Here is a 16,852-nt window from a genome sequence, read left to right as displayed (position 1 = left end):
TGTGTGCACTATGTATAGTCAGATCGTTGTAAGCGTGCTCTGTGTGTGCACTATGTATAGTCAGAGCGTGTGTAAGCGTGCTCTGTGTGTGCACTATGTGTATAGTCAGATCGTGTGTAAGCGTGCTCTGTGTGTGCACTATGTATAGTCAGATCGTTGTAAGCGTGCTCTGTGTGTGCACTATGTATAGTCAGAGCATGTGTAAGCGTGCTCTGTGTGTGCACTATGTATAATCAGATCGTGTGTAAGTGTGCTCTGTGTGTGCACTATGTATAGTCAGATCGTTGTAAGCGTGCTCTGTGTGTGCACTATGTATAGTCAGAGCGTGTGTAAGCGTGCTATGTGTGTACACTATGTGTATAGTCAGATCGTGTGCTATGTGTGTGCACTATGTGTATAGTCAGATTATGTGTAAGCGTGCTGTGTGTGTGCACTATGTATAGTCAGATTGTGTGTAAGCGTGCTCTGTGTGTGCACTATGTGTATAGTCAGATCGTGTGCTATGTGTGTGCACTATGTATAGTCACATTGTGTGTAAGCGTGCTGTGTGTGTGCACTATGTATAGTCAGATTGTGTGTAAGCGTGCTCTGTGTGTGCACTATGTGTATAGTCAGATCGTGTGTAAGCGTGCTCTGTGTGTGCACTATGTATAGTCAGAGCGTGTGTAAGCGTGCTCTGTGTGTGCACTATGTGTATAGTCAGATTGTGTGTAAGCGTGCTCTGTGTGTGCACTATGTATAGTCAGATCGTGTGTAAGCGTGCTATGTGTGTGCACTATGTATAGTCAGATCGTGTGTAAGCGTGCTATGTGTGTGCACTATGTGTATAGTCAGATCGTGTGTAAGCGTGCTATGTGTGAGCACTATGTGTATAGTCAGATCGTGTGCTCTGTGTGTGCACTATGTGTCTTCCTTTGGGCCAGGCTGCCCTACACTGGGAGAGGAAGCTATAGCCTGATACTGACCGTGCACACACTTGAAGTTTAGAACAGAGGCTCCACCTCTGCTTCCTGACTTGACCAGATCGTGTGCTATGTGTGTGCACTATGTGTATAGTCAGATTGTGTGTAAGTGTGCAATGTGTGTGCACTATGTATGTACTACAGAGTCTTCTTACTATCAGGCTCTAGCAAACAAAGCTTATGATGTCATCTGCTTGCCTAGATTTGGCCACTGCGGCTTGCAGGTGGGTTTCATCCCGAGGTTGACCTTGGGGACCAAGATGGCAGCTCTGGTTAGCTTGTGACTTACTGGAGGTAGCTTGTGGGGTCATCAGTTGCTTGTCTTCCTTTGGGCCAGGCTGCCCTACACTGGGAGAGGAAGCTATAGCCTGATACTGACCATGCACACACTTGAAGTTTAGAACAGAGGCTCCACCTCTGCTTCCTGACTTGACCAGCTCAGACACCTTCCAGGGCAGAATGGAGGTGAAGTCCAGCTATGTCTAGAGAGCCAGCTTGGGGCAAGGAGACAAAACTATGGGGTGGAATTCTGCTCACTGCCTATTGGCTCTTTTTTTTTAATATTTATTTATTTATTATGTATACAATATTCAGTTTGTGTGTATGCCTGCAGGCCAGAAGAGGGCACCAGATCTCATTACAGATGGTTGTGAGCCACCATGTGGTTGCTGAGAATTGAACTCAGGACCTTTGGAAGAGCAGTCAGTGCTCTTAACCGCTGAGCCATCTCTCCAGCCCCCTGCCTATTGACTCTTAAGGCAGAGCAAGGGCCCGTTTTCTGGACTCATGGTCACATCTCATTACTCCCCAGAGCTCCATGAAGAAAGTAAACCTGCTTCTGAGGGAGGATCAAGAAATGAGACTTGTGCCGGGTAGTGGTGGTGCACACCTTTAATCCCAGCACTGGAGGCAGAGGCAGGCGGATCTCTGTGAGTTCGAGGCCAGCCTGGTCTACAAGAGCTAGTTCCAGGACAGGCCCCAAAGCTACAGAGAAAAAGAAATGAGACTTGTTACATGCTTTTAAAATATTCAAGTTTAATAATTTATACTTTACTATTAATATTCATCTATTTTTCTTTAAAAGTACTTGAGTATGCTAATCCCAATTTCCCCTGGGCTTCCCCTCCCACCCCTGCCCTCTGCATCTCCCTGCCCTGTGCCTTTCCACTGTGACCTGGGGGTCTAGGCCACCTTCAAAGGCACTTGTGGGCTGACGGGCTCAAAGGCCAGTTTGCAGTTAAGTAGAAAGACTGCTGTTTACTCCTGACCCAGCTCCTGGCCCCACTTTCAAAACTGGGCCATCCTTTTAATATGGTGAGAACCATGGTGAGACCCGTCCACGGCCCCTGCAGAGAGGGAGGGGAGACAAAGGCAGCTGAGTTGCTTTCAGAGGGGATAGCCTGGAAGACACCAGGCAAGGGCTAAAGTCACCACCACGCTGCTCAGGGACTGTGGGAGGTACCGTCTCAGGCTCTGCTCTTTTGAGTAGTGGTTCCATTGGAGAAGGGAGGCCTGGGGCTAGAATTTGCCACACTTGGCCGATGGGCTCAGCTACCTTACCAGTACTCAGGCCAGAGGAGCCTGCTGTAGAGCCCACTGTCTATGGCAGGGATGCCTGCCACCAGCAGAGCCCCGGTGACCAGGCAGGAATATCCCTACCGGGTAGGGAGGTTACACAGAACAACCTGGTAGAAACCATGAGGACTACTCAACCCTTTCCCAAGTGCCTGGTCAGTTTAAGGCTTATGTGAGGGGACAACAGGGTCAGGCTCCAGGAATCCTGCCGCTTAGATCTCCAGACTCAAGACTCCCCCTTGGGCTCGCTCACCGGCTGGGTCCATGGAGTCTGAACCGAGGCTTTCGATGCAGGCTACTGTGCAGGAGGGGCTGGGCTCTGCTGCCCGAGTGTGTCCGCAGCCCACCACGATCTGTAGAGCTGATTCCTGGGAAGTTCGTCCTTTTGGGAAGTACCTGGACGGAACCCATGTCATGGTCCAAAACACTGTTCTGAATCCTTGCCAGGGTGGCTGATACCAAGGCTTGGGGTTCCTGACCTAGAGGTACCATTTAAGGGTGAAGCTATCCCTCCACCTTCACTTGGATGCAGCTGTGATCACATGGCATGCCTGGTCATGGACAGCATCCTTCAGCAGAGGAGTCTGGTTCTCCTCCCCAAGCCATCCCTACACCAAGCTCCACCCTGGGTCTGAGGGTTTCCATCATGCCCTAACTCTTGAGCAATGCCCAGCCGGCTAAGATACCCAAAGGGCCGGGCTGGGTACTCATGTATCCTGGGGCAGGTACTCTAACCTCTCTGAGCCTGTTGAAGAATTTGAGTTAATGTGCAAGGCACGGTGGTGGCTCACAGATGCACGGAGACACCTGGGGCAACAAACCTTGATGATCCGACCTCGAAAGGTGCTCTCATCCAGCTCCACGGCAGCCTGCACAGCGCTCTGAGAAGCAAATTCTATATAGGCGTAGCTGGAGAGGGATAGAGGTGGGGAATGGCTGGGCAAGGGGGGAGAGGCACAGCCTCAACCTCACTGCCCAGCCTGCTACAGCCCCACACTGACCCCTTTGGGTGTCCAGAGAACTTGTCGCACAGGATGGTGACCCGGTGAATCTTCCCGCAGTGGCTGAAGTAGGCCTCCAGCTCAGCAGCCGAGCCTCCATAGTCTACCTGCTCTCAGAAGGGGCACCTGCTGTGAGTGCTGGGCTCTCTGTGTACCTCCTGCTGAGGCGGTTATGGCAGAAAGGGGCTGGAGGGACTTCCAAGGTTGGTTGACTCCTGGCTGGGAAGGGGCTGAGGCTTTACCCACTCCTGCCCAGGGTTGATTGCTGAGAGCCAGTCAAGGGCTTCTTGTGTGGACAGCTGGCTGCATCCCAGGTATTGACTCCTGCCAGGTGTGTGGACCAGTGAATCTCATGGAACTCCCAGTGCCAGTGCGTGTTGAGAAACCAGAATTCTTGACCTCAGCTTCAGCTGAATGGTCAAGGACTGGCCACCTCTCGCCTCCATGGTTTTGCCCAGAAGCTGCAGCCCACCCTTTCCTCTGCAGCAACTAGTGTCAGATGTGCCCCTTCTATCTAGTCTTGGAGACCCTTGAGTTTACAGTCCTACAGCTTTCTGCCTCCACCTCCTAGCCAGCCCCATCCAGGGCAGACATTGATGTGTCCGCCCAGCTGAATGCCCTGATTGGAGCCAGGTGCCGAGGGAGGGCTGTGACCTCCTCTATCTGCTACTCACATTGCCCACATAGACAGATCTGTGGTCAGCCTCCACCTTCTCCTTGGAGGTCCCAGGGAAGCAGCAGCCTGTGGAGAGAACACCTCAGGACCAGCAGGAGGACCTTATTGAGGAGCCCATTCCTCATGACCCCAGGGAAGGTCACCCAGGCTTCCAAGGCCACATTGTGGGGTTGCAAAGTCTAGTGCTACAGGGTGCTCCAGAATGTTCCCTCAGTAGTCCTCATATAGAGTCCGTGCTGAGCACTTCTGCATTGGGAGCAGGTGGTCAAGGCCTTGGGAGGACAGCTGTCCTTCCCTCCACCTTCTGGGGACAGGGTCAGCAAGAGTTCCAGGTTCCTACCCATGGTCTCAGGGCTCAGCAGCTGTCTGACCTCAGTCCCCTCTTCCTCTGTGGCCTTTCTCAGTGCATAGGGTGGCTCCGGCAGGGCCGCAGCATGTTCCATGGCCCACAGCTTCAGCCTGATGGCCTCCAATTCCTGCTGGCCAACCCACAGTAAGCTTGGGGTGGGTGACCTGCAGGTCCCTCTAGAATGGAGGGCAGGTGTGGCCAGTCAGCCCCAGGGAAGTCATGGCTACTACAGAATGACCTAGGTCACCCTGTTCTTCCTGTAGCCATAGTCCAGGGCTAGGGGCTTGGGCCCCAGAAGTCCCCGACGCCTCAGCCGCAGAATATCTCCCCCTAGTCAGAGAGCCCCTGTGGTCTGCAGCTTTGGCCCCTCACCCTGTGTCCAGGTCCACACCTGTTTCCCTGCATCATGACAGGGTGCTGTCTGGCTGTACACTGGGGACTTGGGCAGGTTCTCTTGCTCCAGCATGGCCAGCAGGAAGCCTGCATCTTCATCTTCCTCGTCACTCTCGGTTCCACTCCCAGCCCCTGGCCCCAAAGGGGTCTTTTCAGTCCTGCCCCAGGCCCCCCAACCTTGGGCCTCCGGATCGGAGGAGACCTTCTGGAGCCAGGCTTCAGTGGGAGGCGGGAAGAGATCATTGCTCAGGAAGGGCCACATGGGTATGCAGAAAGGGCGAACTGGGCAAACCTTGGCTCTTCAGGCCGCTCGCTTCCACAGCTGCATCTGCCTCGCGGCTCTCCCCTTTTAAGGCCTCCTCCTGACCAGCTGCTTCCACTAAAGCACACAGGAGAGCCTCCCAGCTTAGGCCATGTTGACCAGAGGGGTCAAAGGCTGTAGATCTCCTCTTTGTCTTCTTCACCAGCTGCATCCCCAAAACTTGGAAGAGTAGACGAGTCTAAAGTGGGTAAGACAGGGTGTTACGTCCGCAAGCTTGGCACGCTTGCCCTTGGTGTGTGCAGGATGCCATACCACACACCTCTGACAATTGGTCCTAACCAAAACCAGATCTTGGTCAAGTTACCAAACTGTAGTCATGAAAAGGACTTATTTCAGGGAGAGGTGGCACTGTGGGTGTCTGGATACTTTGGGTGAGTCTGAGCAAGGGCCCCTGGAAGGCTAAGAGCTCAGGTTCATCCAGAGTAGGGTTCCATATTCTCTCCTAACCATGAGTTCCTCAAACTGTCCCCTCCCCATCTCTACGCAGGGCACCATTCGATGGGAGTCGATTTAAGTCAGGCACAATTTAGATGATCCCTTTGGCCACAAGGGAGGCTCAGGCTGAACTGTACGAATTGGGTGAAGGGTACTTGGCAGATGCAGGCAGGTACAGTGGTTTCCAGCCCTGTTCATCTGCTGTTGCCCCTCTGCCCTCACCCTACAGGGCTGTGGCCAGCCTACATCCACTGACTCCTTCCTGGGCCTTCCAGCAGGGGGCGATCTACCAGCACATTGCCGGCTGGTGGCTGGACATGGGCACGGATGCTTCTTGAGTCTGCTCTGTAGAGCCTCATGCTGTCCATGTTATTGTGACTCTGGGGTGTCCACGGGAACCTTCAGGTGATGCCACCTCCTCAGATCCACAGCCGCACTTGTGTCACGCTGCTCCCAGGCAGGTCAATGGTGTCCTTTTTAGAACCTGAGCTGGGATAGGAATTAGGTTTACCGAGCTACACTGAGCTACACTGTATATGTGGAGTTTGGTGGCTGACACCTCCCACATCCTGGGGTGGGCAGAGGGGTTGAGAGGCAGAGTCGGGGGTAGCGGTGGCTGTTGGAGCCCCAGGAAGCTGGGCTTCTGACCTCTACCCTGACTTCTCATTTTGTTCTCCAAAGTGGCTGAAAACACCCTGCCTCATGCGATGGCTCATACCTATACTCAGCACTTGGGCCTCTGAGGCAGGGAAATCACAAGTTCAAGGCCAGCTTAGGCTCCAGAGTGAGGCCCTATCACAAACAGCTCAACAATAATAAAACCTGCTGTGACCTCCATGTCTCATAAGGGAAGGACTGTGTGGGATAGTCACATGACCTGAGATAAAGTAGTCCTGACCAGAGGCTGAGTGTCCACTGGCCTCTCCCCAGTCCTGCTTCTGTTACTTCCCTTGGTCCTTCCTGGCAAACCAAGGCTACTCAGAGGCAGCATCCATGCCTACGCAGAGGACAAGCTGGCCACACAGGACAAGGGCAGGGATACACAAGTGGCCACTGCTGTCCTCCTGCATGTCCCCTACCTCTTCATGTGAAGCTGTTGGGGTCCTGTCTGGGTCTTTCCTGCACTTCCATGTGGGAGGCAGGACATGGCAGACTGTGCCCAAGCCAAGACCGTCTGGATGGAGCCCAGTCCCTGGCCAGTCTCCCTTCTGAGCTCAGTGTCTGCAGTGGAAAAACCTTGTCACCCTCCTCCCCCTCGTGCTATCCTGAGATTGCTGACACACCAGGCCCAGTGGGGCTCCAGCCAGGCGCCTGGCCTAGGGACAGTTCACCCCCATGCTGGCCTTCCCAACAATGCCTTCAAAAATACACCATGTTCCAAGCTGGGACAGTATTAGCGCAGTCGCTTCCTCCAGGCAGCTACCAGTGCAGCCTGAAGCACTATGGCCAGTAGTTGGTTCTAGAGCTTTCGCCAGGACACAGCTGTCACAGGAACAGACTGAGAGTTCAGTCTTTCTGCTGTGCCACTCTTAGGTCCTTGGTGTCCCCTCAGGTCCTGAGTTTTCCGTCAGGTCTTAGGTATCCTTTTAGTGTTCCCTCAGATTCAATGTCTCCCTCAGATCCCCAGTGTCCCTCAAACCTCTAGTGTTTCTCTCAGCCAGGTCCCACTATCTCCCTCATGTGGACAGCTCAAAGAACTTGGCCCCAATAGTGAACCAGTCATATATATACGTATATATATATACGTATATGTATATATACGTATATATATATGTATATACACATACATATGTATATATATATGTCAGGCCCTTGAAACTCTTAGGATCATTTTTGGGGTCCAAGATTTTCCAGAACTCCCTAAGGCCCAGCCTTCCAAGATGGGTCCTATTTGCCAGAATATAGCACATGGAGCTGAAGGTCCCTTCCTTTGTCCATCCCTAGTCTTCTCTGGTACAGCTGAACACCACGTCTGCCCTGGTCTGTACATGAGGTCTTTCAAACATAGTTATCGCGTGTGCGCAACGGTCTGGAGGAGCAGCAAGCCGTCATAGCAAATGCTCACTTTATTACACAGATGTAATTAACCTGATCATCATGTCCATGGCCCACAGGGCAAACATACAGGACAGCAGAAGACAGCGGTGGGTGGTATGACGCGGCACCCCGACACGGAGGGCTGTGGACCACGGCTTTTCGTAAGGAAAACATCCAGTCCTCTCCTCCCAGCTCCTGCAGGAGGAAAAAGAAACGGAACAACAATGGTTCCCCCTGCAGGCTGTGTGCGGCTGTGCTCTGGGCCCAACCCTTGGCCCAGAAATGGTGTGAGCTGAGGGCTGCTGGGCCTTGTCTGGGTGGGAGCAGGGGTTGTTCCTTTGAGGATGTGGTGAGCAGGACGCCCTTTGAGTCAGATGCCACATTCCTGTATCCCCGTTGTCTGGGCTGCTACCTTAAGGGCCAGCTGAGTTGAAAGAAAAGGAATGAAAACAAGATAGAGTTTTCTAGAATTTGGGGACTTGTTCACGTGGTTGACAGACTGTCCCGAGCTTTGTCTGTGAGCTGTCTACAGGAGCCGATAGTTCCTCGGAGCCCAGCTCACCTGAAGTTTCTCTATCTTCTTGCCAACATGATGGTAACTCAAGGGTCTCTCCCCAGGCTCATTCCAGAAACTTCTCTAGCTGACTGTCCTTCTTCTTAAGAGGCAGCTTCTGCCTCTCTCCCTTCTCTCCTTCCCTTTTTTTTCTTTCTCCTCCACCCCACTGGAAAAAAAAGAAACTTCTCTACATGGTAGGGGCTTCAGGAAGAGCAGTGAGCTATGAGGAGAGGCTGTGGACGGCCCCAAGCACCTAACAAATTCCTCCTACCATCGGGGGATCCAGTAGGGGCAGACTGGACAGGTTCAACTCTGAGCTACCTGGGATTCTAACTGAGAAGATGGGACTGGTACCCAAGTGTGCTGATGAACAGGATCCTAGGAGTGCTGGTCTCAAGGGAAGCCAGCATCAGCTCACTCTCCTCTTTAGAGCTCCCTCTTCTGGGCAGACTCCTGGAATCAAGGACTGTCCCTGCTTTTGGGGAATGTGGTTCCCTAACATAGCATCCCAGAGCTCCTAAGCAAGTGTATAGCCCTTCTCTCGGCACACATTCTTGACTCCTCCTCTCCCCAAGCAAGTCCAGATGTGTCACAAGGGTCACAAAAACTTGTCCAATATTTCCACAATGCCTGTGGTTGGAATTCATATATCTGGAGGTGTCTAAAGCAGGCCAGGGTAGGGCAGAGCACCAAGGGACTGTTGCCTCATGGGTGGGTATTCTTAGGGCACCCCTGGTCAGTCCAGGGAAAGTAGAACGGAGGGCGTGGGGGACCTAGTGTCTTTGGTACACTGAGGGAGCTGAAATTACTCTGAGGACAGTGGGTAGAGAGACGATAGGAAGGATGGATCTAGGGACGGCTGTGTGGTGTGTCTGTGAGACACCCAGACACAAGGATGGTATGTTGGGGTGGCATGGGCAGGTGGACGGATGAGAGGCGGTGAGGCAGGTGGGTCAAGGTAGATAATGGTGTAATTACTTGAGAGGGCAGGTGGAGGACGATAAATAGGTGGAGGTGGATGGGTTCACGGAAAGATGGCTGGCTAAGTCAGAAGGGCGAACTCAGGAAAGTGTCAATCTACCAGTGTGGTTAGGCTGAGGAGCAGAGCAACGGATAGACAGATGCCAGAGATGATACTTTGGTGTCAGCCTAAGGATTTATTTGGAAAAACTAAGAACTTTGGAGCCCATCCTGATCCCTGTCCACTGTGGCCTTAAGAGCACTGCCCATGGCCCTGCCTCCTATTCTGTCCTTCTCCATCACCAGTGACCTTTTCAGGTCTGCTTACAGGTGTCCCTGCTGGGGCTGGCTCTTCTCACCTTGGCACCCATCAGGCAATAGGACCTAGGCTTGGTATAATCCAGCCTGCTCCTATACACTTGTGACCATATGCAGAATGAGAGCCATTGGCCTCTGTTCCCAATCAGGTCTGAGGATTGAGCTGGAAAGGCGCCCTTAGCCAGCAGACTGGAGAAAGGCCAGTCTGAGTCTGGGGCAGAGATGGGCAAGGAGATGAGAGGAGGGGTGGCAGAGGTAGAAGGACACATGGAAAGAAGTCATAAGGTCATGGGACAGGATCTGGGCTGGGCCTTAGGGGTCAGAGAGTTCTGCCTGCCACCTGCCCTCCCCACTCAGCCTTCCTGGTTTAGCTTTGGCCTCAGAACAGGAAGCAAAGTTGCATTTTGATTTGGGGTTTTGGGGAGCAAGGCTCTGTGAGACCCACATCCTGTAGGGGTTTGGTTCATGTTTGTCTGTGGCTACCAGGAGGCAGGACGTGGCGGTTGCTCTTGGGTCCATGGTTTGTGAGCTGGAGAAGGTAGCAGGAGGGGCTCTCAGCAGAAGTCAGGGATGGGGTATCACCCTCCTCCAGCTCTGCGTAGAGCCCCAGGCAGACTGGAGGTTGAAACCAAGAGCATGCCATGGTTATGGCCACCCAGGGTACACCTCCCAACAAAGAATACCCATGGACCCCATCCTTCCCAAAGCTCTGAGGTTGTCTGGTTCTGCTGTGAGGTCTTTCGGTGGCTGAAGCTGAACACAGCACCTGCAGCTTTTTCAGGGCCCCCACCCCACCCCTCTTGCCTCAAGTGACACTGCTGACGTCCACCCAGAATTCCCTGCGGCTGTTTCCAGTCCTGTTTCCTCACTTACCCCTTCCTACCCCCACCTTAACTGCCACCCTGATTCTGCAGTTGCCTTGACGGCTGAGCTCTTCCTATCAGCTGGCCAGCACCTCACCATGGGTGTCCACAGTTGCCGGCCAAATGTCATGCACAAGGGACTCACTGTGGTCGAATGGCATCTGATACCTGTCTTGGGGTGGCTATCCCTTCCAATAGCTAGGGTGTAGGGGGGGGGACTGTGCTGAACCCTAAATATGTAACCTGGTTCGTGGAGGCCAATTTGGCTGGGCAGCATTTTGTTGTCCCTGGTGGGCCTTCTTGTTCCGAAAAGGTAGATAAGGGTGGTAATAGGTAGCGGAGGAAGTATGTGAAGCGAAAGCAAATTGGCAGGCCTTCAGGTAAGGGAACCCTCTGGGACCTACATATATGGGAACAGACACTCTCAAGTCCTGACACCAGGGACATGGGTCATCAGGGAAGCCACCCTAGGACTCCTGGCCCAGACCTCTAGAGACTCCAGCTCTTAAGCACAACCTGAGGGCCTAGCTTTATTTTCCCCCACAAACACGGGCTCACCACCCCTGCCACCCAGAGCTTTTTCCCTATGAATGGCCACCAGCCTGCTCTCCTGCAAGGGCCAAGGACGCTGCATGCTGTGGGGTAACAGAGACAAGCAGCCCTGCATGAGGCGCAGCTGGGAATGGAATCCAGCGATGCTTCCTTCGATGGCAGGTGGGTCTCTGCCAGCACAGACTCAGTGTTCACAGGCAGACGCTCAGGTCAACTGGTCCACTAGAAGGAAGGGCAGAAGGCCGCCATGTGTTCTGGCTTCTCTGAAACCCACAAAAAGACATCTCTATGGGCCTGGAGGGCTGTGGCCTTAGGAACCTTCCAGAGGATGAGCTTTACCTTGGCCTTCGGAGTGAGAGCTGCTGTCAGGCTCCATTCGGGGTAGCACCAGGTTGATGGTACCTAACAGGATCCTTCCATGCAATGTTCTCTTAAAGAGTGACTTTTACAGTTGTGAAGAAAGACCAGCCACCAAACAAGCCCACAGGACCACAGCTCAGATTCCTTCCAAAGTGTTTCCTAAATTTCACATACTTCCGTGGTTTGTCTTAATTTCTTTTTATTTGGCAAACGTCTCCTCGGTACTGATGCCGCGGTTAGGACCTCTGTGGAGACTATTTACATTCACATTAACACATGCTGCACACCTTGCTCTGGGCAGGGCCCCCAGGCCCAGGGTTCAGGAGCAATTCCCCCATATTGCACGCTAGGCCTGCAGCTTACTGCAGCCACACACATAGGTGCAGACCCGGACTGTGTCTGCTGTCTTTCTGTTTGGTACAGGCATGAGCTTCCTTTCTTCATTTCCTCCTTGAATCCTGGAGGGAAGTTGAGCGGGTGGAGGGCAGGGCAGGGCGGGCGAGGGCTGGAGCACAGGGGGGGCATCACTCCCGGGGCTGGAGATGAACACGGGGGTTGGAACACAGGGATATGTACAGCTGGGCTTGAGTCTTCCAGGCGAGGTGAGGGTGGCTGCTGGCTTTTGTGTTTTGTTTTGTTGTTGTTTTTTTTTTCTTTTCTTTTTTTTTTTTTCTGTAAAAGTCTGAAAGAAACGACGGTAGCCACAGCAAGACACTGGGGATGGGGAAATAAGACTGAGGTGTAGGTGGGGGTGGGGTGGGGATGGGAGGGCAGAGAGGTAGAGGAGGGAAAACCAAGAAAGCGTGATTCGCTGTCACCTTATGCTTTCAAAAGCAGTCAAGAATCAAACCAAAAGATTGTCACAGTTTCGTTTAGGAATTGTGCTCTCTCTGGGAAGAACACTAGCACTTTTTTTTTCCACAAGTGGAAAATGAACTATGCGAAGTCACAGAAGGTGTGAGGACAGATGGAGGTGTCTCCCTTGCGTACAGGGACGCACAGACAGGGCCTGAGGGCACACAACGTTCAGGCTCATGCTGACTGGGGCTTCTAGATATGGTGCTGAGGGTCATGTGGCCTTGCTGCTGACCCCTTTGCCCAGCAAGGATGCTGCCCACTAGTCAAAAAGGAACAAAACGTTTCTTCTTGGCCCAAGCCATCAAATCCCAGAGACCCAACACCCCCGACAAAATCAAAGCCTAAACAAAAGACCGGCATCCAAACAACCCAGGAATGGAAGACAATGAAAAATACTTTGGCAGTGATAAAAATAAATTTTTGATTTTGATTTCTTGAGTTTGCTTTTTGGATTTCCTTTGGAGCGAGGTGTGTCTGGCATCCTTGGCTGGCTAGCTGGCAAGGTAGTTTACAGGTATGTTTCCTTTGCTTAAAAAAAAAACTTTTTGGGTTTTTTTTTTTTTTCACTTAAAGCCAAAGAGTTTGACATTAAAGAAAAGAAATAAAACCTGAAACCAAAAAATGCTTCTTGAGTTGGAAATTGAAATTGTTCTCACCGTCTCTGCTGCACGCGCCGATCCCCCTGGGGTTGGCTGGGTGAGGCAGCAACTCCAGCTAGAAAAAAAATCACAGTTTCTTCCTTTTCTAATAAGGAATGGGGAGAACCCCACAGTTCTTTGTCCATTTTTAAGTAGCTTGTTTGCCAACAAAACAAAACAAAATCTCCAAAAGTTCTTCACTGAAAATAAAGCCACCGATTAGGTTTCTCTGATTACAGAGAAAGTACGCGGGCTTTTACACAGACAGAGAGGATCAGATCCAGGGAGAGTCAGGGCAGGGAAACAGAGGGAGACCAGACACAGAAAGACAGACAATAACAGAGAGACAGACACAGAGGGGACAGACGGTGGCAGAGCCGGCCACGCTCCACCGGTGCCACTGTCTGCAGCTCCGCAGTGGTATCTGAGGATGCTTGTGAAGAGAGGCTGTAGGAGGTCCCGGCAAGACCTCATCAGGTAGCTGAGGCTGCACGGATGCAGTTTCGTTGGATCTGTGTTTTCTTTTGGAGAGAAGCAGTAGCAGCAGTGACTCCACCTGGCCAGCTCCAGGCATCTGGTGGGCCAAGGTGGGGCCAGGAGGTTGGCAGGGCATGGCGTCCATGGGCTGGGCGTCCGATCTGGAGGTCAGCGGGGCACGGCAGCGTCCAGTGGGCCTGGTGGGCCCGGAGAGCAGGGGCGAGAGGGCCCTGCTGAGCCGGCTTCGCTAGGGCTGGCGGTGGCATCGGGCTGTCCGGGCAGTGGGTCAGCCACTGCAGCTGCGGGGCCCTGCAGACTCTGGCCGCATACATGATGGTGCTTCTCCCAGTCCTTGTGCTGACAGAAGGACCCGCAGTAGCGGGCTGCATTACAGCCGCTGCAGGTCTCGCTGGCCTTGCGCCCGCAGTTCCAGCAGCTCTGGATGTAGAGGAGGGCAAAGGAGATGAGTCAGGATGGAATAGGCTGCACATGATAACCTGCCCACTGCTGAAAAGGTGTGCGTGTGCTTGTGTGCGCGCTTGCGTGTGTGTGTGTGTGTGTGTGTGTGTGTGTGCGTGTGCGTGTGTGTGTGTGTGGTGCAGGGGAGAGCCATGCAACCACTCCCAGCTGCTAAAACCCAGTTAGGGTTTCACCCAGGAAGAAGAAAGAACTCTAGACACCTTGGAGGCAGCTGAGTTGTCAAGCACTCACCGGGCCCTTTCAGGAGAGAAGAGGTGGCCACTGACCAGGACTCCCTTTGCTGACTGTATTTCCCTCAGGGGATGGCTAGAGATCCCGGCAAGGCGGCTGAGACTGGGAGGCTGCCTTGGCTTCAGGAATCAAAGCCTACTTCTCATCTCTATGCTCTGGCCTCACCCCTGCCTGCTGCACCCCTTGTGCTGCTCCACCTGGGAGGGCCTTGCTGGCCTCTCCGTCAGGATGGCTCTGATATTGGATGACTCTTTTCTCTCTTTCCCCGGGGGCCATGCTGCTCTGAGGTCTACGGATGTACTTTCCAAACTACCCTCACCTCCAAATACCTAACACTCTGGTCGACGCTTTGCCCATCTCCTGACAGCTCTGAGATCCTGTGCGTGTGCACATGTGTGCGTAAGCACATGAGTGTATGGGTACGTATGTATGCGTGTGCATGTGGAGGCCTCAGGACAATCTGGTGTTATTCCTGAATACTGTCCACATTATTTTAAGACAGGGTCTCTCAATAGCTAAGAACAGTGGTTCTCAACCTGTGGGTCTTGACCCCTTTGGGAGTTCAGTGATCCTTTCACAGGAGTTGCCTAAGATCACTGGAAAACACAGATATTTACATTATAATTCTTTTTTTTTAAAATATTTATTTATTTATTTATTTATTATGTATACAATATTCTATCTGTGTGTATCCCTGCAGGCCAGGAGAGGGCACCAGACCTCATTACAGATGGTTGTGAGCCACCATGTGGTTGCCGGGAATTGAACTCAGGACCTTTGGAAGAGCAGGCAGTGCTCTTAACCGCTGAGCCATCTCTCCAGCCCCCTACATTATAATTCTTAACAGTAGCAAAATTGCAATTATGAAGTAGCAACAAAAATAATTTTATGGTTGGGAGTCACAACATCAGTATGAAAGGGTCACCGCATCAGGAGGGTGGAAAACCACTGGTTTAAAGCTTACCAGTCAAGGCTAACATGGTGGACCTGTGAGCCCCAGGATCTACTTGGCTTTGTCTCTCTAGTGTTGGAGAGCTGGCTATTCCTAAAAGGCAGCCCACGAATGACTTTCCCAGAAGGGCTGTTCCTTTCCTCCTGATGCCCTGCCAACCAAACTCTTGGAGCAGAGGAAGCAGGTTCAGGAAGTCCTCCCTCACCCACCCTGCTGGATGGAGCACAGTACCCAGACATCCAGGCACACAAGATCATAGCTCTCATGGCTCTCTCCTTCCTGTTCATTATGCCCAAAGCTGAGGGAGACCCCAGGGTCCTGAAAAGTCTCCTTTATAAGTTAAAGAACAGAGGGTTTGACATCAATAGCCTTCGATGGAATATGGTCCCTAACGTGTGCCAGGCCTGGGACAAGCATTACTCTCTGGATCTTCAATTACTGCTACTTACTGGTTAGGAAGGCCTGAGAAATGCCTTACCAGGCCTCGTGGGTCTCTTTTATTTATTGACATGCAGTGCTGAACAGACTGCGTGCTTGCTTATGCTACCACTGATAGTTATGACCTCTGACAGCAGAGAGCTCATTGGTCTAGAGGCTGCACAGGTGTGGTGTTCTAACGCAGGTTTGGTCAGCACTGGAGGCAGAAATGGAGCACAGAGGTGGCTAGAAGCCCTACCTCGCTGGAGTCCTCTTGCTGGTTGATGACAGTCAGGGCATCCTCTGAGGCCTGCCGCTTGGCCTCAGCCAGGGCTCGTTCCATCTTGGCACGCTCTGTGGTGATGAGTTCATGGGCTTTGCGCTCTGCATCAGACACAGCCTTCTGTAGTTCTGACATCGCCTGGCGCTTCACCTCGTTCACGGCTTCTTCTGTGAAGCACAGAGGTGGGATGGTGGTCACACTGCCAGTAGTCACCCAGGCTAGCTTGCCTGAGCTTCTGGACACGCACCACTTGGGTAGGAGCCTAAATGCAGCTGTGTGTGCACATGCTTACCTTACTTTGCATGTGTTCACACAGAGGCACAAGTCAGTGATCCCAAAGCTTTGCTGCCAGGTTTGTGGATGAAGCATTTATCTAATTATTCTTTATCAATTAAAAACTCTGGAGTCAGATATCAGAGTCAAAACCTGATTGATCAGAGGAGTGGCGAAGAAGTGACCAGTGAGGGCTGGAGAGATGGCTCAGAGGTTAAGAGCACTGACTGCTCTTCCAGAGGTCCTGAGTTCAATTCCCAGCAACTACATGGTGGCTCACAGCCATCTGTAATGAGATCTGGTGCTGTCTTCTGGTCAGCAGGCATACATGGAGGCAGAACACTGTATACATAATTAATAAATAAGTCTTTAAAAAATAACCAGTTTCCTTTCTTGATCCAAAAGGCCCAGACTCTCCCTAAGCCCCTCTCTACTACTTCCTCTGTCTCTTTATATATCCTGGGTCCTCCAAAACCTCTATGGCTAATTTTGGTCGTCTAGTAGCTAGCTCTGCCCTCTGATTGGAGGGAAACTTTATTGGCAGTCTCAGGACTGTCAGAGCGTGGTTAAAATGTCCCATAGCATGTGGATAAAGATGTGTGAGTCCTGGGCACATGTGTGAACCCTGGTCAAGAGGAATAGGGCCATGGGTAAACTATCCGTGGCTCCACCTGCCAGCATCATGCTCCTCACTCTGGTGTGCATCTTCAGAGGGTGAGGGCTAGTCCCCACCCCACAGTATGACCCAGCATCTTCAGAGGGTGAGGGCTAGTCCCCACCCCACAGTGCCCCCCCCAGTATGACCCAGCATCTTCAGAGGGTGAGGGCTAGTCCCCACCCCACAGTATGATCTAGCATCTTCAGAGGGTAAGGGCTAGTCCCCA

At 52.4% G+C, this 16,852-nt stretch overlaps 2 protein-coding genes across 6 annotated transcripts in view; both read right to left on the bottom strand.

The window, feature by feature from the left end:
- Positions 1-2,130: 2,130 nt before the first annotated feature.
- Positions 2,131-11,405, bottom strand: Pabpn1l (PABPN1 like, cytoplasmic). Of its 2 annotated transcripts, XM_041651018.1 has the most exons (10): positions 11,339-11,405; positions 7,839-7,945; positions 5,249-5,456; positions 4,955-5,088; positions 4,555-4,690; positions 4,213-4,280; positions 3,539-3,645; positions 3,359-3,446; positions 2,791-2,933; positions 2,131-2,308 (listed from the first exon to the last, which is right to left on the bottom strand). In XM_041651018.1, the coding sequence occupies exons 1-10, from the start codon at positions 11,373-11,375 to the stop codon at positions 2,269-2,271; spliced, it is 1,068 nt and encodes a 355-aa protein (XP_041506952.1). In that variant the 5' UTR covers positions 11,376-11,405; the 3' UTR covers positions 2,131-2,268. The 2 variants fall into 2 exon arrangements, with proteins under 2 accessions (XP_041506952.1, XP_041506953.1); XM_041651019.1 differs by lacking the exons at positions 7,839-7,945; positions 11,339-11,405 and having other exon boundaries at positions 4,955-5,389.
- A 2,095-nt stretch (positions 11,406-13,500) lies between these two features.
- The window catches only part of Cbfa2t3 (CBFA2/RUNX1 partner transcriptional co-repressor 3), a 49,108-nt gene continuing 45,756 nt past the window's right edge, over positions 13,501-16,852 (bottom strand). For all 4 annotated transcript variants that reach the window (XM_041651014.1, XM_041651015.1, XM_041651017.1 and 1 more), the window contains 2 exons: positions 15,672-15,862; positions 13,501-13,770 (listed from right to left, as the gene is read on the bottom strand). In XM_041651014.1, coding sequence (XP_041506948.1) covers positions 13,501-13,770; positions 15,672-15,862 — 461 coding nt within the window. The remainder of the gene's footprint in view (positions 13,771-15,671; positions 15,863-16,852) is intronic.

Source organism: Microtus oregoni, unplaced genomic scaffold, assembly GCF_018167655.1.
Source record: "Microtus oregoni isolate MIOR12 unplaced genomic scaffold, Mior012 000004F_ref0000308, whole genome shotgun sequence".
Lineage (NCBI taxonomy): Eukaryota > Metazoa > Chordata > Mammalia > Rodentia > Cricetidae > Microtus > Microtus oregoni.
The sequence above is the reverse complement of the archived record's forward strand: the minus strand, read 5'-3'. Positions and strand labels throughout refer to the sequence as shown.